The 24,692-nt window shown below is 49.5% G+C and overlaps 1 protein-coding gene across 2 annotated transcripts in view; it reads right to left on the bottom strand.

The window, feature by feature from the left end:
• The window catches only part of Disp1 (dispatched RND transporter family member 1), a 127,457-nt gene that overhangs the window by 5,459 nt on the left and 97,306 nt on the right, over nucleotides 1–24,692 (bottom strand). For both annotated transcript variants that reach the window (XM_023710337.1, XM_004626949.2), the window contains 5 exons: nucleotides 10,054–10,083; nucleotides 6,744–6,867; nucleotides 5,708–5,835; nucleotides 5,260–5,357; nucleotides 2,252–2,349 (listed from right to left, as the gene is read on the bottom strand). In XM_023710337.1, coding sequence (XP_023566105.1) covers nucleotides 2,252–2,349; nucleotides 5,260–5,357; nucleotides 5,708–5,835; nucleotides 6,744–6,867; nucleotides 10,054–10,083 — 478 coding nt within the window. The remainder of the gene's footprint in view (nucleotides 1–2,251; nucleotides 2,350–5,259; nucleotides 5,358–5,707; nucleotides 5,836–6,743; nucleotides 6,868–10,053; nucleotides 10,084–24,692) is intronic.

Below are 24,692 nucleotides of genomic sequence, written 5' to 3'. Positions count from 1 at the left end.
AAAAAAAAAAAAAAAAAAAAAAATCAATGAATACATGGAAAGTGTTGTGTGATAGTAGCACTTTGTTATGTGTGGCTAAGGTGGAAAAGCAGAGCCTGGCATTATGCCGTGGGGTTAACAGGCAAACAGGTCTTGCCTCATGATGAAGGCAGTTACATATTTTTCATTTTTCTGGAAAAAAGACTCATTGGAATCATTTCCAAATCTCTGACCGGGGACTACAAAAGCAATCTCTGCCACTCTCCTGAGGACTGCAGCCCTTCGGGCTCCAGCTAAGCACGGGCGGGGTGTTTGAGGCAATCATCTGGTGTGTGGCCACCACACGTCCCTGCATACTTGCCCAGTGAGACAGCAGGAAAGGTGGGGGTGGCCTGCGGAAGGGGGTTACAGAAACAAGGGAGAGAATTGGAAGAAACCAGCAGGGGTTTAAATGATACCTTAACTTTTAAAACTACTGGCTACATCAGAGATATTTTAAGAAGCTGAGGAAAAAAAAGGGAGAAAGTTTCGGCCTTTAACACCCAGTCCAGCTGACAGACAGCTGGCTTCTACTTCTGAGGCGTGAAGCTCCCCACATATTACAAGTTGAAGGGGAATCTGGGGAGAAGTTCAGGCGCAGTGATGCTCTTAGAACAGGGGCCCAAAAGCACCCCTCTGCTCTCTGTGACCAGGACACAGAGGTCCACCTCCCCGACACTGGATGCCATCCTTTCTCAGACTCCACCTGCTGCCAGGGCAAGGATGGGCCCAGGGAAGTGGCTCCGGTGCAGCAGATTACAGAAACCCACCCGGCCCCTGTGACTGCCTGCCAGCATCTCTGAGCCATCAAGGGCACAGCAAGTGCGAGAAAGCCCTGCAAGTCCACGGAGGCCCCGAAGGAGGGGTTCCCGTGGGGGCGGCGGCACGACAGAGCACCCCTGCTTGGAGCCTGGCCCTTGGCGTTCTGAGTGAGTGGCACTCATTCAAGTGAACTTTGAGTTTGAACCAAGAGTGTCACGTGCACAAGCAGGAGCCGCGGGCCTCCCTGATAGCTGGGCACCTCTGGAGCCGCCACATGCCTCTTCTGCTGTCCTCTGCTGTGTCCACCTGGCCTGAGAACCCCCAACTGCTCCAGCACAAGGCCAGGGAAGGGCCTCACACGCTGTCTGCTCCCACCACCAGGAGACAGAAGTCCTGGCTGCAATGTGAGCTAGCAGACTCAGAAAAGCTGAAGTGACAACCGAGTGCCCAGCAGGCACCACCACCGTGAGCAGAGATTCATTCTGGGCCCACAGCCTAATGTGAGACTAGAATAAAAGATGGCCGTAATTGGCAAAAGCCCTATGAATTTCATAAGTTAAAACTATCAGCATGCTGAGGCAGGCCATCAGGCCTTGCTTATCCTCTTGCCCGTGTCTGACATGGGGCTGGCTGTGTCTTGGGTCTGGCCCTCAAGTCCTCAGGGAGGACCTAGGGGACTACTGCGGCGTGTGGCCATGCTGTCACCTGGGGCCTGGAGATTGTACTGGTCCTGTTCTTGCTGGGGACTAAACGCTGAGCCCCTGTTGGCTCCTCCTCCTCAGGAACCACGTAAATGCCCAGACTGCAGGGTCCTTCTGCTGCTGTAGACAGTCTCCACCAGAGGGGGCGAACCCTCGGCACACCACAGCAGGCTGTTGCTGTCATTAAAAGCTCTAAAGGTTCACTGTCTTTGGGCTGAAGGGTACAGAAGCGCCGCACCAAGCCTGGTGGCAGAACGAGGTGGCATCGTCAGGCTGGCTCACAGTGGCCGATGCCTAGAGGTTTAAGGCGCCAGCGACTGCATCTCAGCGGCACATCTGAAGCTAAGAGCACACGAGTCCCTCTTCTGCCTGGACAGCAATGCCATGAGACGCTGCTCCCTGGCGAAGCGGAGCCCCTCGGACCTGGGGCTGGCTGCACATCTGCAGGTGCTGCCACCTTAGCCGGTAGCTAACTGCACGATCAATGCCCATACCTGCCCTGGGGCAGGAGGAGAGAACATGGGATGTGGATCAGAGAAAAGATGTACTAGAAGAAAAGAGTCAACTGCTAACTGGGACGGGACGTGCTGTGAGAAGAGCGTCTAGGTGAGAGAAGCTGGGTGCAGAGGAAGCCAGCTGGACTCCGGCGGCACGCAGGGTGCCCTGGGCTGGGCCCCGGCACGCCCACCCGGCAGACCCAGGTCAGCTGGGCAGGGCTGGCCAGGACGTCACTATGCCTGTGCCTGACACTTCAGGCTTGTTCTACATACCCTGGAGTTGTCTATGCGGCACATGGACTGAATCGCAGATAGACTCCACAGGGTCTCCCCTCCCGCCGAGGTGAACACAACTCTGGAATATCGTTCACCTGGTGATAACAAAAGGACAAAGAAAAAGAGTTAGCGGTTATTCATTCTCCCTAAGACTCAGACCTCAAAAACAATTCCAAGTGAGAACTACACTGCAATTCGTTAGTAGCAGGGAATTCTCTCCTTTCATAAATCCCTGGAGAAGCACTCCACAAGGGCAGCACTGTGTGCCACGTCAGCACAACCTTGAGCAACAGCACATCACAGCCCCACCTTCAGCAAGACTTTAAAGACGCATAAGAAGTTTCAGCAGGACATTAACTGAACGCCTCCCTCTTCATTTCACAGCACGCCCCTAAGGTTGTACACAATCAGAGTGACACGCTCAGGCAGTGATGGCGAACCTTCAGAGCTTCCAGTGACACAAACAGCCCGCTGTGGCACGTGTGTCGTGGGTTCACACCAGCGCACCAGGGCATCCCAAGGACAGATGGTAGAGACGCTGTCCCTGGCAGCTGGAGGGAAGGCAGCAGGTGATGGATGTGAAGGCAGTACAGTCCGAGTCTAGCCACACGGAATGCTGGCGGGGCCAGGATGGCAGGTGCACTGCGTGCTAGAGCGTGTCTGCCGCCCCGGTACAAGAGAACCTGAAGGCGGACACGGCAAGCCAGACTCCGCGCTTGGGTGAGTGAGGCTCGGGAGGAGCGCGGGCGGTGTCAGCAGGCACACACGGCCACAGCCAGGCGGAGGCAGGCAGGCAGCATCTAGGCATCTAGAAAGGGCTGGGCCCTTCAGAGTGACAAAGAAAAGATAAAGATTCATCTCCACTGTGGCTGGAGGCGCGTATGTGGAGGGCCAGGCCTCCAGATAAAGACAAAACGACCAGGCCTGAGGTGTGCTAAGACCTGGTCTAGCAGTACGTAGACGGCCACCGGTCACCTAGGTGTGTGACCCATAGCCCGAGACTCACCCCTTCCTACACAGTAGTCTGCTGGTTCTGTGTGACTTGCTTGCCGCTGCTCAACGGCAGCTAAGCAGCCACGCTGACAACTGTATTCATTGATCTCGGCTATAGTCCACCTTGTGCCTACCTAGTTGTGCTCTGTATAGCTCCCCTGAGGAGTGGAGCTCTCAGCACCCCACTCGGGGCTCCTCCTGCCTCTCAGCTGTACCTCTCCCCCTCAAAAATACTTCCTACTCTTAACCTCTGCTGTTGCTTAGAATTCATTCAGTTTTGGGGAACACAAATGTGGCGGATCAGACATCTAGCAGGTTGGGAGCTATAACATTCCCTTATATCATTTAGAGGTCCTGTGTCATTCCCTCCATCACTGTCACAATCTGGTGACTGCAGCTAGAAGATTTCCAAGCTGCTTCTTCCTCTGAAATGGTGACAGCAACATCTATTTCACCCAGTCATGAGGACTAAATGACAATGAAAAACGGGTGTTCAGTAAGTACCACTTCTGCCTCAGTCATTAAAACTGAATATTTAGCAAGTAAAACCAAGTAATTTTATCTAAAATGCACTAACAAAATTAATTGCTAATTTTATGAACAAAGTTTTATTACAAAAGGTTTTATTCAAGGTCATGAAATTGTCTTCAATACACTTGTCTTCATCAAATAGCTACTAGCATCCTAGGTAGGCACACTGGTCAGCAAAATCGCCCTGGTGGAAGCAAACCTCCTCCACAGAGATTTAACAGTGGCTTTGGTCAGAGAGGAGCCTACTACCTCGAGACAAGGGGGGTGCTGAAATACACACCTGACTGTATTTCACCAGCCTGCTAATGTCCTTCCTACTTAAGACAGCAACCAGCACCGATGTTGGTGCAGCAAGAACGTGCTGGCCTGAGCGCAGTGAAGCGGCCAGAGTGCACACGCGCCACAGCTCAATTCTCCGTGTTTTAAGAGAGAAAAGGAATCTTCAATTGCTTTCTGAAGTCCACATAAGATCCTGCCTAAGCTACCTTCTTTGCAGGACTACGTAGTGAAGCAGGGTTCAAAACAAAGATCCTGAGGCTTGACAAGATCTAGAAACATTAAAGACCCAGGCAGGTCTGCCAGGGTTCTACCAGGAAAGAAGACATATTTAAAAGAGCTCTTCAGCAACAACAAAAACTCAAAACCAAAGGGCTTGCACCTTAACACTCAGTCAGAAGCTGAGATTATCTGCAGCTCCTACCAGCGCTTCCAGGTAGTCCGTGCTCCTTCCTGGCTCCTCTCCCAGCAGCAGCTGCTCAGTAACCAGGCTGACCTGGTGACCAGGCGACATCTGCTGCCAGTGTCTAGACAGCTGTGGCCCTGGGGGCTCATTTCTGGGGTGTTCCACACAGGACAGGGCCCGGTCTCCACAGAACACGGCACCACCGGGCCCAGCGCGCCCTGCCCTGCCCTGCTCCGCCTGCCCTGCGGCCCTGCAGCGTGCTCTGGGCCTCTGGAGGTATCTTGTCCCTTTTTCCTTCGCTATTGCTCAGTGAGGAAGCAGGCTCGTGGATGGCCCTTAAAAGTTTTTCAGATGAACCAAAGTGTAACATATTTTTTTGATAATGCAATAGATTATGTCAGGTTTCAATCAAAACCATGTACTGTTGATTGATCTAGAACTTGATAAGACAAATAATTTGAAATGCGACTTGAAAGTTTGGACAGGGTCAAGACTTTTATTAGATTTATATTTTCCTTAAAATTAAATCTAACTCGATCATCTTTTAATTTTTTTTTGGCGGAACCAGGGATTGAACTCAGGCCCTCGCACTTACCAGGCAAGTGCTTATTCTACTGAGCCATCTCCCCGGCCCCTCCATCTTGTAATTTTTATTACAGATAAATTCAGGCAGTGGTTGGCCAACCCAGAGAAGTTAGGTCAGTTTGCCGGCGCAGTGCTGGGAGTCCAGAGGACCCGGGGTGCCCTGCTTCGCCCAGTGCAGGGGACACAGCTGCAGGTCCTCCCCGACACTACTCACTTGGAACATCGCAGAAAAAGCTGTCTGTGTGGAAGTTCCAGTCCACATCTCTCTTCTCTCTTTCATAGTGATCATCCGACCACCGATCATCCCGATGGCTGAAACGGAATGACAATTTGGCTTTCAGTCACGTCCTGGCTATCTCAAGGCGATAAGTGCGGCAACAGTACGGCTTCACAGCCACGACCTGTTCAGCAATCGACAGTAAGCTGGAAGGATGAGCAGAAGCAGCCAGCATTCACTCCTTCACTTCAGACAAAGAAAGAAACATCATCTCTTCATCCTGCTACAACAGAGCTTTTAAAAGCCCGTGCTAAACAACTCGGTGCAAATGCCTTTGAGTGGCATATTGTACACTTAACCTTTTTGCCCCTAATCTTTTCATATTTAACCTTTTGCAATATTTAAAGAGTTTATTAAGTATTATGTAAAAATACATGATGATTACCTTTTGGCTTGCTCGTCTGCATATTTAAAAGGGTAATTTGCCAGCGTTGCTTTATATCCGGTATTTTTGACCATGTTATTCCACGTGACCAGTCTCTGGCCGATCGTTGTCCCTCTTGGTTCAAAACCCTAGGCAAAATGTCACAGGTTCCCATGAGCACATTTCATTCCAGGCTGAGCCATCACAGTGACAGCTGAGGAGGCAGTATCGGGTGACAGCACAGGTGAGGTACAGGCCTCAGGGAAGAGGATCCGGCACGGCTCCTCCAGGGCTGAGCACACATTCAGTGAGTACTTATGTTCACCCCAGAAGCACAGCGCTGTGCGGGTGCCCCCAAAGGGTGCAGTGCTGTTCTGGACCACGTTTTTCTCCACTTCCACCCCAGCGGAGCAGTTAATTAAAAACAGACGACTATGAGCAACAGTGACACTCCTTCAGCTTCTTTTGGGATGAAAAAGAAGTCAGTCTTAGAGCTTCATTCAGTCTTAGAAGCTCTATGAAAATATTTTTATATGGCATGCAGGTTCTGTAGTCTACTGCTTCTTAGCTTAAGCACGAGGACAGAGAAGGACAATATTCTGGTTTTGAGGGTGAGCAGTTTCCCTGACTTTTTTCTTCAGTTAGTGCAAACTTTACTTATAAAAGACTCTTAAATTAGCGTCTTGCTTGGCGTGGTGGTGCACACCTGTAATCCCAGCACCTGGGAGGATCACTGCTGCTTTGAGGCCATCATGGGCTACAAAGTCAGTTTAAGGCCAGGCTGAATTGCCTAGTGAAGCCCTATCTCAAAAAGACAAAGAAGGAAAGGAAGAACAATTAGTTGTCTCATGTCCTTCCTAAACTTCTACAAAGCTGAGAATACAGATTACACACATCTTTATCTTTCAAAAAGAGCCACATACTTAACCCAGGCTGGGGGTGGTTTCAAAAGAAATAGAATATTAAAAAAGAGATTGAGACTTGCATTAGAACACTTCATTCACGACGACAGCTCAGCAACGAAGCACAGATCGACTGTGGGCTCCGCTCTCCTTACCAGTAGCGGGTCCGAGAAGTCTGGCAGCTCCAGCACCAACACGCCCACCAGAGCACAGACCACGATGAGCAGGGTACACAGGCCCAGGACCACCACGGGCCAGTCGGCTAGCAGGGCTGCGTAGCTGCAAATACAGGGCACAGGGCGCCGCTCAGAGGCAATGTGGGATGTCTGCTGCCCACGAGCGCAACTGGTTAAGTCCTCATGGTTAGGCCTGGTACAGGTGTTGTCAGTGTGAGATCTGATGGAGTTCTGAACACAGGCACACAGGCAGCCACACACAGGCACACATGCATACATACCTGCACACACACACGCATGCCACGGGCACATACAGAGGCACACAGTCACACACATTTGTGCACACACGCGTGCACACAGACACATACATGCGGTCTGGCTCCAGCCTCTCCCTCCCCTCAGGAACTTCTCTCACGCTGAGCCTGCCGGGTGGTGCCACCTCGTCCTGGCTGCATCCCTTAGCAACCCCTCCAGGCCCTCCCAGAAGCACAGGGCCCTACAGAGACGGCCTCCGGCTCCAAACGCACTCAGTTCCTGCACGCCTCCTCGCACATCTTCAGCACGCTTGTGGCACGCTAGCTAGCACTCCCTGCGGGGAGCTGGCGCGTGCTCAGAACACGTCCTTCTAGACCACCTCTCAGGCCCCTTCCCATTTCCAAAAAGAAGAAAAACTCAGGACACTCGCTTGTGGACCGCACCTCTCTACCCTTCACTGAGGCCCCTTCTGGCTCATGTCAAGTTGGCTTCTCACTGCTAGGTCGGTGAACTCGTTCTGCAAAAGCATGCAGCTGCCAATAAAGCTGGTGGCTCTAGGTGTGTGCAAGAGCCAGCCTGTCTCTGAGAACAGGCTGCCAGCCAGCTTATGCTCTGCTCCCCTCACTCACTTCAAATCTAACTTCTGATAGGGATCCGACATAACAGACCACACTGTGGCCCCGGACGTCTGTCGCAGCTGTCCCTGCACAGTGATCTCCCAGAGACGAGCGAGCACCACAGCTCCCTGCCACCCTGAGCCCATCCGGGCTACGTCCACTTCTGGGAGGAGGCTGCGGCCTGGCCAACTGCCCAGGAGCCGCAGACACCAGAGGCAGGTGACCCCAAAACACATCTGTGCCCCCAAATTCACAGTGAGACTCTCAGACCCACAAGCAGTTCCTTTCTATGCGCATCATACCCACAGAACTGTGGGCTGAACTTTACTGACTGGACTGCAAGGCCTGGATCTAAGCCTAGGTAAGGAAGTCTGGCTGTGGTGGTGCACGCCTGTGATCCCAGCAGCCTGGCAGCTGAGGCAGGAGGACCCCAAATGCGTGGCCCACCCACCAACTGAGCAACTGAAATGAGACCTTGCCTCAAGGTACAAAGCAAGCAGGGCTGAGAGTGCTGCTCAGTGGGAAGGCCCTGGTTGAGGCTCAGTCTCTCAGTCTGTCTCTGTCTGTCTGTCTGTCTGTCTGTCTGTCTGTCTCTCTCTCTCTCTCTCTCTCTCTCTCTCTCACACACACACACACACACACACACACACACACACACACACACACACAGACTTTATGCTAAACACAACAGAATCACTCAGTGACTGACTGTAATGAAAACGTGAATCTCAGAGGCTCCCTGTGCTGTTTGAGTGTGCCTGCTGACCAGGTGTCATAGCCGCGCTGCATGGGGTCCCCTTGGGAGGTCCCTGAGACACACTCCGATCTCAGTCACCTTCTCACCGGGCTCCCTCTGGAAAATGGTCAGATAACAGCTTAAGCAAATTCGCCAAGTGTCTCAGGGCCAACACATGGTCAAATGCATAAAGGGGTCGCTGCTAGCACAGCGACACACAGCAGCCCACAGTCTTGTCTTCTTGGCTTACACACTTCTCCCTCGTGCTTCTGCCTCTGCAAGCACGTCCTGCACCTCTTGCTCCGAGCACGGCCAGGCACAGAGCGCACGCCCTGCACCTGGCATGAAGGCCCCTTTCCTGCACCCTGACCCCAACCCTGGCAGGCTGCCCTCGGCCCCCAAGTTCTCTGCAAGCAAGGCGTGTTGGTTTTCACGTCTTGCTGGAATAATACTACACTTTTTAAGTTATCCTTTCTTCCTAAAAACCCGCTTGCCTGTACTTTATTCCTTCTCAGTACTTCCTTATTCCTGAAGGTTAGGCATCTCAAAATGAATCACATTTCCTGTGCATCACGAATTTAGTGGGAAGAATGACTACAGGCCAAGAAATTTCACACAGAAAACAGGATTCCAAACTCTTTCAATTAACGTCATGAGGACGTTAAGCTGAGTACCATACGCTAGTCACAAGAGGCCAAACTGCCGCTCCTGCGCGGGAGGGACGCGAAGTCCAACGCAGGTAGCATGGCGGCACCAGGACTGTGGGGAGTGCTGCCGGCGGCCCCTGCTTCATGGGCTCAGGGTTTCAGTCTCACCAGGTGAGGTGTCCCTCTTCTGCACAGACTCACATGGTGACACTGGCCACGACACGGCGAGTGCGTGTGACGCCAGGGAGCACACACGTAAGATGCAAGGCACACACTGCACCTTACGATTTAAAAATAGATGCTATTTTAAAAGGAAAAAACATTTATCAATGGAATGTATTTTACTACAATTAAAAAAGGATTATTTTTAATGGAAGAAGTGTTTTTTTTTTTATTTTTTGGAAATAGTGTTTAAATGGAAGAAGCTACTTATGTAGCAATTTTGCTTTAAAAAATAACTCTTGAGGCAGGCTTTGGTGTTAGGAGGAGACTAGCCTCTCTGGCAACCGAGTCTCAAAGATCACTCAGACTTTCTGAACCGTAATGACACCGCGTCTCAACCCCAAACGTCGGGGTAGCCGAGTGTGATGAGCCGATGCTGTCGGCTTGGGGAGAAACCTTCGTGCACTTAACGTTCCCTCAAATAGATGGACTTCAACACTTCCACAGCTTCCTCTTAGCATGGCTACACAGCAGTTAGAAAGCCAGGAGCACTCCGAACAAGCTGCCATTCCTGGAGTCTAGCTGGCAGAACAGGAGGGACACAAGCAGTTAGTACAGGCGATCGGACGGAGACCTGCACAGCAGAGCCTGGAGGATAAGCATCTACCTTAAGGTTCATGACCACTATGGACGCAAGCGCTGCCTCCAGCAGTTACCTCAGGAAAGTTTTTCCTTCATAAAAGTATGAAAGAGGAAGGTGGAAAGAGCAGCAGCTGTGGGTGAGGTGCGGGGCGGGCACACACACACACACACACACACACACACACACACACACGGGAGGTCACTCTGGCAGCATGACCTAAGTGCCTTACCTTTTTGGCAACTTGAAAGGTCTGGGTGGTCTGGAAAAAAAGCACAGAGAGACAATCAGAAGCCAAACGCGACACCATGCGCAGAAGCTTCCGGTGCAGACGGACGCTTGCTTCTGTACTTCCCTGCAGCTCCTAGGAGACTATGTGGGCAGCCAGCCTACTGGCCGCGCCACACGGGCGGGCGGCAGGCGCGGCACACCATGCCATGTTCCCGCGGCCCGCCCGCCCCCAGCCGCAGGCTCTGGGGACCTGAGGCCGCCAGGGCCACAGCCCTCTCCCTCCTCCTGCCCATGGTGGCTCCTGCCTTGAAGGGTCTCCCAGTACTGTTTTGGCTTCGTTTGAAAGAGAATAATAAAAAACAAAAACGACACAGAATTTTGAAACAAGATGACAGGAAGTGAACAACAGTTATTATACCGTATATTGTTATCTTCAAAGCAGCTGCTCAGATTACCACAGGCACGCGGCATTAACTGTCCTTTTCAATGAACTAATAGAAATTAGTAGTGCAAGTATCTCAGCGATCGTATGCGCACACATGCACGCACGCACGCACACGCACGCATACACATAACGCGTTGCCCTTCCTCCTTTGCTCCTTTCTCCCATCCCAGTTGCTCTTTCTCTTCAGCACTTTCCTCCCCTTTCACAGCATTTGCTGTCCTTCTGGATCGTATTTAGCCCTCCAGATTCTCAGACTAGGGAGACAGTATGGTGTCACACCTGTGGGTTGGACTTACTTCACTCATGAATATGTCTCCGTCGTGTCCATTTACCCATAAAAGCCTCAAGCTGTTTTGGTTTTTAATTTAAAAGGACAACACTTTCTGTTATCAGAAACATCTTTTCTCTCCGTAAGGCCCAGTGAATCTTGTAAGCTTCATTTTTTTTCTTGAGACAGGGTCTTACAAGGCTGTATCCCAGACGGCCTCAGACTCACAGTGATGACCCCCCTGGATCAGCCTCCAAGAGCTGGGGCCAGCCAGGCGCCACCACGTGCAGCTTCCAGCTTTGATCTCCTAACTTCTGCCTTCACAACCCCCTTGAACAAGTGTGGGCCTGCATGTGAATCCTGCTGCCCCTGCCTCTCGTCCTCCCTGCCTGCCGCTCAGAGACCCAGGCCGAGCTAGTCAAAGGGACTCCGAGTGCAGTCGCGCTTCCAAGCTCGACAGCCCAGCCGATCAGCTCCCTGGTTGCTGGCTTGGTGAAGCTTTTAATGCAAGTCTGGTGAGGAAGCGAAACCCACTGCTCACCCTCACCCTGCCCAGGGCATTCTCCAGAGGTCTGCAGGCCCCGGGGGATGCCGGGCGCTGGCAGCGGCCAAGCCTTCCTTCCCAGTCCTGGGCAGGCCACAGCGCACTGCGTGCAGCCAGCAATTCTGCTGTCGTCCACTGAGCCACGTGCCAAAGAGGTCTGCAGATGTGAAGTGACACCTCGGAAACCTTTTTCAAAAAATGTCATTATTTTTCACAAAAATGTTATTTATCTTAACATATAACTGGCTTATTATTCTTTAGTGAGTCAAACACAATTTCTTAGCTTCAATTCCCATATGGTATATATGAACTGTAAATGAAAACATAAACAAAAGCTCTTGGAGGTTTTCAACAAACTTTGGAAGTGGAAATGGGTTATGAGCGCAGAAGGCTGGGAAACCAAGTGCTTCCTTTGGTCCGGGCCGTGAAACCCCGTGAGGCCCAGTCTGCTGCGCTGTCCCAGGAAGGGACTTGTGCTTTAGTAAGAGGGGACTCAGCAGCCCTCAACAACGCCCCCAAATGCACCGTGTGTACAGTGCATGCAAAGTCTTCTCATTTCTAAAGACACTAAGTACACAAAGGGGAGCCGCGCCTCATTTGTGTTCACGTTTCCATAACCGCATAATGCATGGTTCTTGGTAATGTCAAATCAGTGTTTGTTGGATTAATAAACAGGTATCAAACAAAAGTAAATTTAGTTTTGTTCTCTCTCTCTCTCTTTCTCTCTCTCTCTCTCTCTCTCTCTCTCTCTCTCTCGTACACACACACACACACACACACACTGCAATTTCAGCCCACTCCAGTCACACCTAAGGTCCTTCATATTCTACTAAACTTTCCAATTTGCTAGTGCCTAAGAGTCCTAAGGTAGGGGCTCTCTCATCTGGTGCCGCAGGAGGGTCACTCAGAAAGGTTAATTAAGCCAGCGCGTCTTGTGCAAAGCACAACCCTCCTTCCCCTGGTGTGGAACTGAACCTCCAACGTCCGCTCGCTGGTCTTTGCTCAGATGCCACACAGCTGTGGTCCTGCCGAGCTGGGGAAGTCGAGCACGCTGGCTCTGACATGCCCTGGCCAGACGCCACCTGCGTTCCCAGGGTCCCCCGCCCCTTCATACCGGACACAGTTCTCCTGGGTCTAATTCAACAGTGACTTTTGGTGGTACTTCACTGTTATCAAATTTTCTTAAGGCTACAATTTTTCCTCATGAAACAGCCTTCTTTGAGCACCTATATATGGACAGATTTCTGAAATGTTCTAGCTAGATGACATAATTTCACTGAAGCAGCACTCCGGGCTCGGCTGGCGTTGTGTGGACAGGAAGAGCAGGCAGACAAGGCTGGGATCTCCCACCCGGGGCCTCGGCCACGGCAGCAGAGCGACAGGACGCACCAGCAGCTGGGGTGAGCCTTACACACTGCCCACACCACAAAAATGACTGCTCCTGAACACTTGCTTTTTTTGATAAGTCCACCAAGAAACCCCCAAAACCTATACTGCCATATCAATTACATATTGATTTTTTGAAACAAGGTCTTGCTCTATAGAGTCCAGGCTGGCTCTGAACTCTGTGTTGCCCAGTCTGGCCTCAAACTCACTATCTTCCTGTCTCAGCCTCCTAAGAGCGGGAATTACAGGTATGTACTCCAGTCCTGGTTTCCACAGTGATCTCTTATAAAATAGTATTATTGAGATACAATTCCCATACCTCACAACCCGACCACTTAAAGTACATACTTAGGTGGTCCTTAGTATTTTCACTTAGTACTTGGCAGCCAGTACCACACCCCATGATGACGCTGCCCTTTGACACTAAGGGTGAAGCTAGTAGCTAGCTATAAGGAAAAAGTTATCTATATAGAGAAGGAGAGTAAGGTCTGGAAAAAGGCAAGCACCTGCACATATAACCTTACATTTTTACTTTTAACTTTTTCCAGTTAAAAGCACCTTCTGGGTTTCGGGAAAAGTTAGTAACTTTGCCATGTTCAGACCTACAATGGCCACAGTCCTGGACTATACCTGACTAGATATTTGTAAAGGAACGAGATTTTGCTGTGTCTGTTCTGGGCTGTAAGGAGTAGGAATGCTCTCCTTGCTCGTCCCCACAAGGCTTTCTAAAGCTGCAGGCCCGCGACTGACCGCTCACTCTCTAGAGACAGAATGACTACGGAGTCACTGCCCTCTTCCTGCCTGAGCACAGAATTCATTCATGTTACATGTGAGACAAAAAAGAGAGTGCCAACAGGGGCTGGAAAAGAAAACTGAGGTTACTGCAAAGACCCTCAATCCCTGGAGTGTGCCACTAACAGCCACGACAAGCAGGTGTAGAGAGCGCGCAGGCTCGTGGCAGGCAACACAGGACGGCTGTGGCTTGTGGAGCTGCCTACTTTAACTCTGCCTCTGTGTCTCTTCCCAGAAAGCATCTCTGAGAGTACACAGGCCAGTAGGGAATCAGCTCTGCCCTCGCAGACAAGCAGTCTCCTTCCATGCGCCCGTCCCTCTGGTATCTAACCAGAACCACCGCAGGGGGCCTGCACTCACTTCGAGCCTTGTTAACCAACCGGCTCGCGGACACCTGCTGAGGGAGCAGCTCTCTTCCTCCTGGGCTCTCTCACCTGCTATGCCACATGGCTCAGACACGCTGGCTTCCCAGCAACTGTACCATGCAGATGGGCAGCTGTCCCCTTGTGGAGCCACCTGCAACAGGGGAAGGCAGTGTTTGCATATCTAGAGCCACGCCCACTGTGGCGCAGGTGGCTGGGCTCCCACTGTGGCTGGGTGCCTTTGCCATCCAGGGACCCGGGCATCTCTGTTTGCAGGGGTGACAGCGGCTGGGTGACCTTGCTGCCCAGGGACCCAGGCATTTCTGTTTGCAGGGGTGATAGTGACATTATCTTAGGACTAAGCTCAAACCTGCTTTTAAAAATAACAAAGCACATATAAAGTGCAGCGCTCCCCGCCCAGAAGGATACGCAGTAAGTATGTGGCCAGACTGCTGCATGCTAGTCAGCCGGGAGGGGAGGGGAGGGGAGGGGAGGGAGAGTGGGAGGAAGAGCGCAGAGACCACAAGGGTGGCCAGAGCGGGGACAAGGGGAAACCCTAAGAAGAGCAACGGAAGAGAACAAGTACAGGAAGAGAAAGTTAGCAAGAAACGGGGAAGAGGTTGACAGGGCGCAAGCTGTCTGTGTCTCTCCTTCCTTCCTTCCTTCCTTCCTTCCTTCCTTCCTTCCTTCCTTTTCTTCTCTCGTTTAAGAGCTGCTGGGCCAAGAAAGGGAGACTACAGGGTGAAGGATGCAAGAACAACACCACAGAAAGCTTTCCATCCACCTGCAGCCTTCTGTCTTGACAGCTGCAGAATCAGCACTGCAACCTACAAAGGCATAGTTCCAGCTCTGAATTCCAACCAGCTTCTCGTAACATCTAAGAAAATAAAACCCATGAAAACTGGCTTTTATATTTCTGAACAACTAAAATACAAGGAAGGAAATGTACCTTGAGCTTTACAGTGGGGAAACTGAACTTAAGAAACAAACTGCTTCGCGGGGCCTGCCTCAAGCACAACAGCAGCACTGCCTTGCCGCGCTGCCCCTCAGTGGAGGCGGACACTGAAGGGATGCCTCGGGCTTCGCGTGGGCGTTGTAGAAGGGAGAAGCTGAAAATAAAGCAGCACACTGGATGAGCGTGCTCTAAAACATGTCCAACAAAAGCAAAGCCGTCCCTCCTCATGACTGCTTCCACGGGTTCCACCGAGAGGAAGAAACAGACGCGCACACAGGCTGGCGTGGCTTCCGCCCCCTTGTAAGCGTGAGCTGGATGCACAGGGCCTGCGCTGCGTGAGCTGAAGGCCGGCGACAACTGCAGAGCTGGCACGAAGTGCTTCCTGAATGCTCAGAGGTGTGGGCTCGAGGGCGTGGAGCACCCCGAGTGCCCATGACACAAAGAGACCAGGAGCAGGGAGGAAGTTGGCCGGGGCCTGAAGTTCAGACAGCGCCTGGTAAACATAAGCACTTCGTAAGTGTTAGAAAAGCTACTGAGCACTGGGCCGATCAGCGCTCTTGGCGAGGAGAACAATGAGCGGGAGGCACAGGCAGCCCGGGCCTCCATGCAGCAGGCGTGTGAGCTGCGTGGGTCTGTGCCCTCCTGCTCCCCTCTAGAAAGAAGCCTCCTCGCAGAAGGCTCGCCTGGGATAAACCATGCTGCTCTAAGCAGTGTTTGTATGATTCACTTGCAAGATCCAATGGCACCTGCTGGGGGCTGCAGAGCACTTCCTAGGCATGCAAGGCCTGGTTCAGCTCAGTTCCACAGTGCTCCTTGGAGCCAGATGCACAGAGCTGTCACCCCTGCACCCTTTCCTGGGCCAGGGAGACGGCGCCAGGCTCTGCACCTGTGCTTTTCTTGGCCCCAGTGCAGCAGAGAAGAGCAGCTCACCAATGAGCACCATGAGCCACTACTGTGACCTGGGAAGGACCAGCAGGCAGGGTGGGGAGTGAGCAGGGCAGGGCCGGGAGCAGACAGGATGGCAGGCAGGGCCCTTACTGGGGAGGCTCTGACCAGAGAGAAGCTCCAAAGAGGAGGAGGAGGAGGAGGAAGAGGAGGAGGAGGAGGAAGATGAAGAGGAGGAAAAGGAGGAGGAGGAGGAAGAGAAGGACAAAGAGGAGGAGGAGGAAGAGAAGGAGGAAGAGGAGGAGGAGAAAGAGGAGGAGGATGAAGAGGAGAAAGAGAAGGAGGAAGAGGAAGAGGAAGAGGAGGAGGAGGAAAAGGAGGAGAAGGAGGAGGAAAAGGAGGAGAAGGAGGAAGAGGAGGAGGAAGAGGATGAAGAGGAGAAGGAGGAAGAGAAGGAGGAAGAGGAGGAAGAGGAGGAGGAAGAAGAGGAGGAGGTGGAAGAGGAGGAGGAAGAAAGGAGGAAGAGAAAGAGAAGGAGGAGGAGCAAGAGAAGGATGAAGAAGAGGATGAAGAGGAGGAGGAAGAGGACAAAGAGAAGGAGGAGGAGGAAGAGGGGGATGAAGAGGAGGAGGAGGAAGAGAAGGAGGAGGAAGAGGAGGAGGAGAAGGAGGAAGAGAAAGAGAAGGAGGAGAAGGAAGAAGAGGCAGCGGAGAAGCCAGACGCGGGAACTACCCCTCAAGGAGGGATCCACCAACACAATGCCGACTAATAGCCAAGTGGAAAAGAAATAAATGGAAGTTCAGAAACGTCCTTTAAAACCCAGAGGGGGATATGGGGCATGGATAGACCTGCTTACCACAGAGAGAAGGACGGTTCTGGGACAGTGACTGCGAGTCAGCCTAACTTCATATGCTGAACTCTTCAAAGGCCCGTGTGCACCAAAGAACCACACAGTAGAAGCATGAAAGGAAGCTCTAAAACGGCAACAGTGCACACATTCAGACCCATGTGACTCAAGCCTCTGAAAATTTCTAACTGCTGAGTGTGGGGTGCTGTTCACCACCACGCAGGTGGGGAGCAGCGGCACATGCCTTAATGCACTTTTCAAGAACTACAAAGCAGAACACTGTGGACACTGCAGAGCTAAGTGCCACCTGCCTTGCGCTTCCACATTACCAGGTCTCCTGCGCAGCTCCCCCACTCTTCCCTCCACACCCAGGTCTGGGTCCTGAGTCCCAGGGCGGAAGCAGAGCCTGCAGTCACAGCCTAAGCCACCACTCTAATAGGCTGCCAAGAAAAAAGTCCTGCAGATGGGAGACAACCGTGGGTGCAAAGCCCACAGCACAGGAGCGAGGAGAGGGGAGGTGGCCTTGAGCCACAGCCACCTCAGAACCCCTGATCTTGACCTCAGAAGCACACCTGGAGCTACACCTTGGAGAAAGGTGGTGACCAGGAGGCAGAGAAGGGCGCAGCCCCGGGTCATGACCCACATAGGCATGAGCAGAGTGGAGCGTGTAGAAGGGCTTGGGGCTTGTGCTGGAGAGCACCGGGTGTTCTCAGGGAGGGCCACACCCAGGTGGGCCCGCAACAAGGACGAAGCAGGTGGGCACTGAGGACGGAAACACCAGCCTGGCCGCTACAGGTGCCGACGGGCAGGAAAAGCAGGCTCCGATCTTCCTCACGGCTCAGGAAGCCTCCTGAGAGCCTCACAAGAACACAAATCAAAATTACAAGTGTCTATTGTAAAAATGTACACTTTTACCAGGAAAACGGTTGATGACTTTGTAGGTAAACGAAGGTTAACTTATTCCATGAATATTACAACCGTCCCAAACTCGCTGCGGAATAATGTTTATATGGAATGATACAGTGTAAGTACAGTTAGAAATGCCTAAGACTATGCTTAATATAGCTAGGCTTTCCACATGAACTAGAAATAATACAACTGTAACATCGACTGAAGTGAAGTCACTGATAAAGTGGAGTCTAGCAGAGAGGTTAGGACTGACATTATGTAACCTGGATAGTTTGTATGAATTTTAAATTCTTCAAGTTAGGACTTGCATTAAACCTGACTCACCTATATGTTTTTTTACTTCATTAAGAAAGAAACGGGCTGGGGAGATAGCTTGGCAGCAGTCTAAGTGCCTTCCTGGCAAGCACAGGGACCTGAGTTTGATCCCCTGGACCTTATGTTATGATGGCCCCAGAGCCCCCATACACTGTGCTGGTCCCGAAACCAGAAATGGTGGAGAACACCTGTCCAGAGCTGGGGAGGATGAGCCAGGAGGATCACCACAAGTCTGAGCTGCACAGTGAGACCTTGTACCAAATAAATAAATAAATAAATAAATAAATAAATAAATGGTTTTTAAAAAGAAATGCAAATGTTGCTCACATTTAAAATTTTATGGATTCTAGCTATACATAAAAACTAAAACTCTTTTCAATTCCCATCGTAAACGATGCACGTTACATAAACAAGAACCTCTGTGTTGGTTATAATCACAGTGAAGACATTTTTGAAAGTGAGTTCAAATTATGCATTTATTTTAAGTCTATAGTCCAATCTCAAATTTACTCTTTTTTTTATTTTTTATTTATTTTATTTATTTGTGTGTGTGTGTGGCCAGCTCAGCCCACCAGGGGGTGGGGCTGGCTGGCATGTGGTGCTGGGGGATTGAACCGCAGTCCTGTGCTTTGCTAAGCTTGTTCTAAGTAGGTGCTTTAGACCACTGAGCCATCTCACCAGCCCTCAAATTTACTCATTTATTAATAGAAAAAAATTTAGGTCAGACATCAAAAGTATAAACACTTAATTCCCAAATTTAACAATTACCTTCTAATCCAACATTGGCTTATTTTCAGTTCTTGGGATGTCTACATTTGACTCAACAGAAGTATCACTCAAGCTCAAAAATATGAGAATCATATTTAATCTTTCTTATAATCCCCATAGTTTGTGTTATTTTGCTCTTACAAAATTATTGAAAATTGTACAAGGCTGCCCCTAGAAGGTTAAATGTTACATATCCATATCCATATCCATATCCATATCCATATCTATATATCCCTTTGGGGCAGAGAGTTAAAAAGTCAGGGAAAATCTACTGCATCAAAGTGGATTCCAGCAGTGAAAGCCTCACCTTGCGGCTGCCACGACAGCTTCATCCGTGGCCTGACGGCAGCCCTCTTGGCAGCCACGGGGACCCCTCGGTACGCTTTCAGTAGTAACAAGAGCGAGTAAAGTGGACGTGCCTGCCCTGGCTGGGCTTCCCATGTTTATCCTTTAACTTGAAGATTAAGTTCTGGGGAGGTGGGGGCTGCCCAGCGTGTGCAGGCCCAAGTTCCCTCCCTATCCTCACACACACAAATAAATTTCTGTAACTCAAATCATGAATAACGATCAAAACCTTAACAAACAGGGTTAAGGCAAAACTGCCACCATTGGCTTTAATAAAAAATAATACCCTTAAGGGTTTTCTTCTCAAAGCCTAATATTAGTAAAGGAAAGATACATCAACATAGCTAAAATAAAAACGAGAATTTTCTGCTGAAAAATAAAAACGTCACCATCCTGGGACCACATGTGTTTGAGCTGTAGTGACATTCTGGTCGCACAGCCACGAGGGCAAACGGGCCCACACGGTGCTTGTGCAGGGCCGAGACCCAGCGCACGCTGCCCTGGAGTGGGGCCCTGGCTCCACCCTCGCTTTGGGAGCCTCAATGCCCTCGCGGGTAGAGCTCGATTATTCCTGAGCCCCTCTGCGGCTGTGAGACTCTGCTGCTTCTGATGAATTTCAAGGAGCCAGCCTCCTCTAATCAAAGCTGTGCTGAAATCCTTCCTGGACAGAGATAGCACTAAGCATGCCCAAGGAGGTAAGAACTAGTGTTTTAGGACACTTTGAACATGATGCTGGCTCTTTCTGAGGACAGCTAGCGAGGTGGACTAGGTAAAGGCCAGGTAGGAAAACTGCTCTGAGATCCTAGGTTGGAGGGCAGGGCAGAGTCCTTGGTCCCTCAGTGTCACATGAACGTGAATGGTGAGCAGGTGCTGCCAACCATACACTGCACTGGGGGCAGAATGTCGCGGGCAGAAGTGTGTGGGAGGTGGCAGCGGTTTATCAAAGACCCTGGGCAAGGCTCCAGAACCAGCCAGGCTGCCCACCCAGTGGGTTCTCCTGGAAAAGTAAAGAGCTCAAGTTGAAAGGACTGTTTCCAGCTGCCAAAGCATTTGTTTGTCCATTCTAAAATATAAACTTTAGCTTTTAAGGAAGAACCAAAGCTTTACTCAACAGACGTATTTTCTGTTTTAAAGTTGGTTTTGTTTTCTGATTTGCAAATTAACATTTGTTTTCTTGAAGTCTGAAAAAAAAAAAAAGACTATTATAAAGGAATGTAACTATCACCCATATTCTCACTACATGGATAAAACCTATGTAATTCTTTTTTTTTTTTTTTGCGGAACCAGGGATTGAACTCAGCCCTTGCACTTGCCAGGGAAGCGCTTATTCCACAGAGCCATCTCCCCGGCATATGCAATTCTTTATGACAGGTTTCCTTTCAGTATTTTTCCTTTGAACCAAATACAGGCATAAAGTATGCACACATTTAGGCTCACAGTTGAGTATGAAGTGCTATCACTCGGGACCACAGGGCTTTTCAAGTAATTGAAACCTGAAAATATGGCTGAGTGCTACAGACTGTGCAGTTTACTTAGAGGTATATAACTGTAACCACAAACTGTGTTGTGACTCTGAAATTACACGTGTCTCTCCTAGTTCTTATGCAATGCTTCTACGGAAGCTGTGAAACACTGCAATTGGGGCAAGTACTTTTCCTAATTGGTGGCAGAAATGTAAATTTTGGGGCATGCAATTTAAACTCCTTCACAGTTGTGACTTACTTTGTAATTTCTATGAGTAGTGTCACAGACATCTTGATCCAGATGTTAAGTACACCCAGTAAACTTCCCGAGGAATCTAGGCTGGTCCTATTTCTCTGCGACATTTCATTCACAGTCTTCTATAGGGGTGGGAGGAGAATCCCAAGACTTGCTTCCACAGACTATGCGGCCCAGCACCTACCAAGAGCTGACCATTCTTCTGGGCTGCAGCCAAGAGACTTCCTTTTCAGGGCCCACAGGGCACAGGCAGCGGCCTGGGCCGGCGGGTCACCACTATGTAATCAGCAGTGGGAAGAATGAAGGTTCTCACGTTGTTCTTCTAGGACGACCAGAGGGGTAACACATGTCTCAGTGACCCGGCTCCTGTTCTGTCAGCCAGATTTGGCAGCCTTGGCTAGGCGAGCGCAGACTATGAGGAGCACGTCCTTTCTATCCCTCACTGCCCGAGAGGGAGCTGCCCACAATGTCCTGGCTGTGAGAAGACAAGGATTTTAGTCTGGCCCGGTCTGGGAATGGGGTCTGGGAAAGACAGGAGCCTATTAATGGCATGTAGAGGTTTTAATTATGTGAGGGTCTGTTTCACAGAATCATTCCATTTTATTTTGACATGAAAACAGGAAGGTCCCAGGATAGAATCCCTGTAGGAAATCTTAATTCGCTTTCACGTAAAGCATAACATAGGGTTCCACAAACCTATCTCTTATTTTTCTACTGTACATTTTTACTTTAGCATAAGAACGGCTGTTCCGAGGGCTACAGGAAGCAACCTTTTTTATCCACTTGGTATGATGAAAAGCAAGGTGTGTGTACCTGTGCAAAAGTGTCAAACCAGGGTTTACACTCACGTAATGCTCTGTGGCAGTTTTTGTATATGTTTGCCTGCACATTACAGAGGGTGTAATATTCCACACCACTCCAGGATTTGTTTTTTTTTTTTTAAGTTTTCTTTAGATTTTTTTTTTTTTTTTTTTTTAATAGAAGTAGCCCAATTCAGTATAACAGCACATGAAAAACCAGAGTTGCAAGTTTTGGAAGAAGTCAAAATTGAATCACTAGATTACTCATGCGTGGATGATGAAGATGATCCGTTAGGGTCACATATATATCTTTATAACCGAAGAGGGCTGCGGGCGGGTGATCGCAAGAATGACTCTGACACTGGCCTGGGAGCCGAAGTGCCGACGACAGCGAAACGGAGCAAGAAGCACCGACACAGACATGGAGTGCAGACCTCCTTTACTCAAATAACAAAGAAAGCGGTAATGTGAGTACATGTAAGACTAGTCTAAATCTTGGCAAATGGCCATGCATTTCCCACCATGAACGATTTAGAACTAGGTCTAAAAGTTAATGACAGTCTTGGGTGAAACATCTTAGATAGAATGCCGACACTGCAATTCAGTGTTGGAAACTGTAACAGACAAAATGCTACAAGATGCTGTGAAACATACAAAGACTGAGATACAAGTAAAATGTTCTGTGCGCACCAATAGCCATATTCAAAATGCATTCATGATGACAGCTCACTAGCTGATGTGAAAATATTCACAGGCCTTCTGTGCTTAGCAGGGATTTCTCATTGCAGCGGTGAGAAAGACTGAGGGCAGCGATGCCGCCGCAGCGCAAACACTTCCCATGCTCTCAGTTTAGAATGTATTCTGAAACGCAGCCATCGGGTCCTTACTCATATATTAAGAAAGCAAATGATGTTGTGAACAGCCTTGTTGCTCCCATCTCCAAAACTAATAGGCACGTGACATTCCACAATTGGTTTACCAGTGTCCAGTTGATCTAACATTTGCCAACAGAGCACAAGATCAGCGCAGGAACTGTACAGAGGAACAAAGCACAATTTCCAAATGAAATGCTGCAATTTCAAAACAAAGAATTGTATAGTACAATCTTTAGATTTCAGAAAGATACAACAGTGGCTTTGTATATGGCAAAGAAAAACAACTGGTACTGCTGATCTCAACATTTCACCACGATGAAAATATTCATAGCAAAACCTTGACAAGGGGCTGGGGAGATAGCGCAGTAGAATAAGCGGTTGCCTGGCAAGCGCAAGATCCCGAGTTCAATCCCTGCTACCACAAAACACACAAAAAGTATACAGTTGATGTGAAAATGTTAAATGTCTATTCTAAGCACTTATTACACATTTGATGTTTTATTGACATCTTATTTTCTTATTATTTAGCTGTGGCAATGGCAATTGAAGTAAAGATGTTTTTGTAGAATGCTATTGATATTTCCTTTGTAGTTCATATAGAAATTTATTTTTGATGTTATCTTTTAGGCTTTGCAGGCAAATATACAGCTGATGCAAAAATGTTGATGTTCATTCTAAAAATATTCAAAATTTAAGACTTTACCTCATGTTCCTGTTAACGACACACTGCATAACGTAAGAACCTCCTGACAGGACAGCAGGGCCAGCCACACGGCAAGAACGCCCCACAAAAAGGCTGGGAAATCGAACACTGGTGCTGTCAGTGCACGAGACGCCTGCGTACGGAAAACACGCGACGCCACGTCTCAACCTGCCTTAGGTGTGCTAAGTGAAGTAAAAAGGTGTTGGTAGTGTGCCACTGGTAGTTTCATTGTTGTTCACGTAGGAATTTTTGTCTGTTGCTCTTTTTTAGACTTTGTACACCAAAAATAGTTGGTGTCAAAATTTTTTTTATTTTTAAATGATATTAAAAATAATATTTTATTTTTATGATTTTCCCATTAAGTACTCATTGTTTAATATAATGAAACTCATATGATTAAAATTAATAATTCATCAATAGAACTATTCTAAAGAATGAGCAAGGATGCAACAATCCCATGGTTATACCTCTTTATGACAAAAAGTATGTTATGTTCCTTAAAAAAAAAAAAAAACAACGACAGACTCAAGATGGTGCAGTGGTCCGCAGCAGCGAAGTCTATCCCCACAGAGACCTGGAATCCACACGCCCAGAATCGGGAAGGACCTAATGGGGAAACTGAAAGCTCCAGAAGTCTGAGAGATGAGTCACAGTACAGAGAAGGACACAGCAGTCTGGACTCTCGCTGGCTCCCAACACACTCACGGGGAGGGCAGCCTGGCCCTGCATCATCAGGTGAACACTGAGCGCTCCAGGGAGGACGCAGGGAGCTGGGTTAGTGACGTGAGTGCAATCCACAGGGAGGGTGGGGGTCTTACTCTGCGAGGACTCCCTACATACCGCAGGAAACAGCTGCACAGGTGCCCACCACACGGCCAGAGCGTGCTTAGCCAGGCACCATTCTAGGGAAGGGCCGTGTGCTTCAACTGGGACTCAGAGCCGCTGCGGAACGGCTTTGCTTCTCAGTGGCCAGCATTATCCACCCAGTGAGTTGGTGAGGTCAGCCACAAGAGACAGCGGCAGACAGGGAGCAGGCTGGAAAAAGATCCCGTGAGGGGTCTGAATTCAGGCCAGGAGGACACTGGCCCCATCCCCATGGTGACAGGCCAAGCCCAGCCCGAGCTGAGCTGGATGCGAAGTGCTGGCATTGAGCACCTGAGCCCGTGTCTCACTGCCTGCGTCCAACGTGGAGCTGAGTCCATCTGGCTTTTTTGTGCACTGGGTGGACACGCCACAGCCTGGAGTAAACAGGAGGGTCCCACGGAACAGGAAGCATCTTATAAACCTACAGACTACAAGACTACTCGGACAAAACCATGGATTGCTGGACTCCACGGCTGTGGCTCCTGCAAGAAAGCCACTTGCGGATAAACACAAGAGGAAAATTTGTGTCGTGGTTTTACTCTTTCTTTCTTTCTTTCCTTTCTTCCTCCTACTCTTTTTTCTTTACTGGTTTATTGGAATCTAGGGAATTTCCTTTTGTCCTTCTTGGGATTTTTCTCTGTTCTTTTTCTTTTCTCAATTCCTTTTAATTTCTTCTTATATTTATTCTCCATATTCTTTCTTTTGTATTCCTTACCTTCCTTTTTCTTTGACCTTTTTTAAAATTCTATTTGCTCTGGTAAAAGCCATTTATGAAAACCCAATGGCTAACATAATCCTAAATGGGGAAAAACTGAAATTTTTTACTCTTAGATCTGGTACAAGACAAAGATGTCCTCT

Source organism: Octodon degus, unplaced genomic scaffold (genome assembly GCF_000260255.1).
Source record: "Octodon degus isolate 3935 unplaced genomic scaffold, OctDeg1.0 scaffold00017, whole genome shotgun sequence".
Classification (NCBI taxonomy): domain Eukaryota; kingdom Metazoa; phylum Chordata; class Mammalia; order Rodentia; family Octodontidae; genus Octodon; species Octodon degus.
This window is presented reverse-complemented; position numbering and strand designations above follow the sequence as displayed.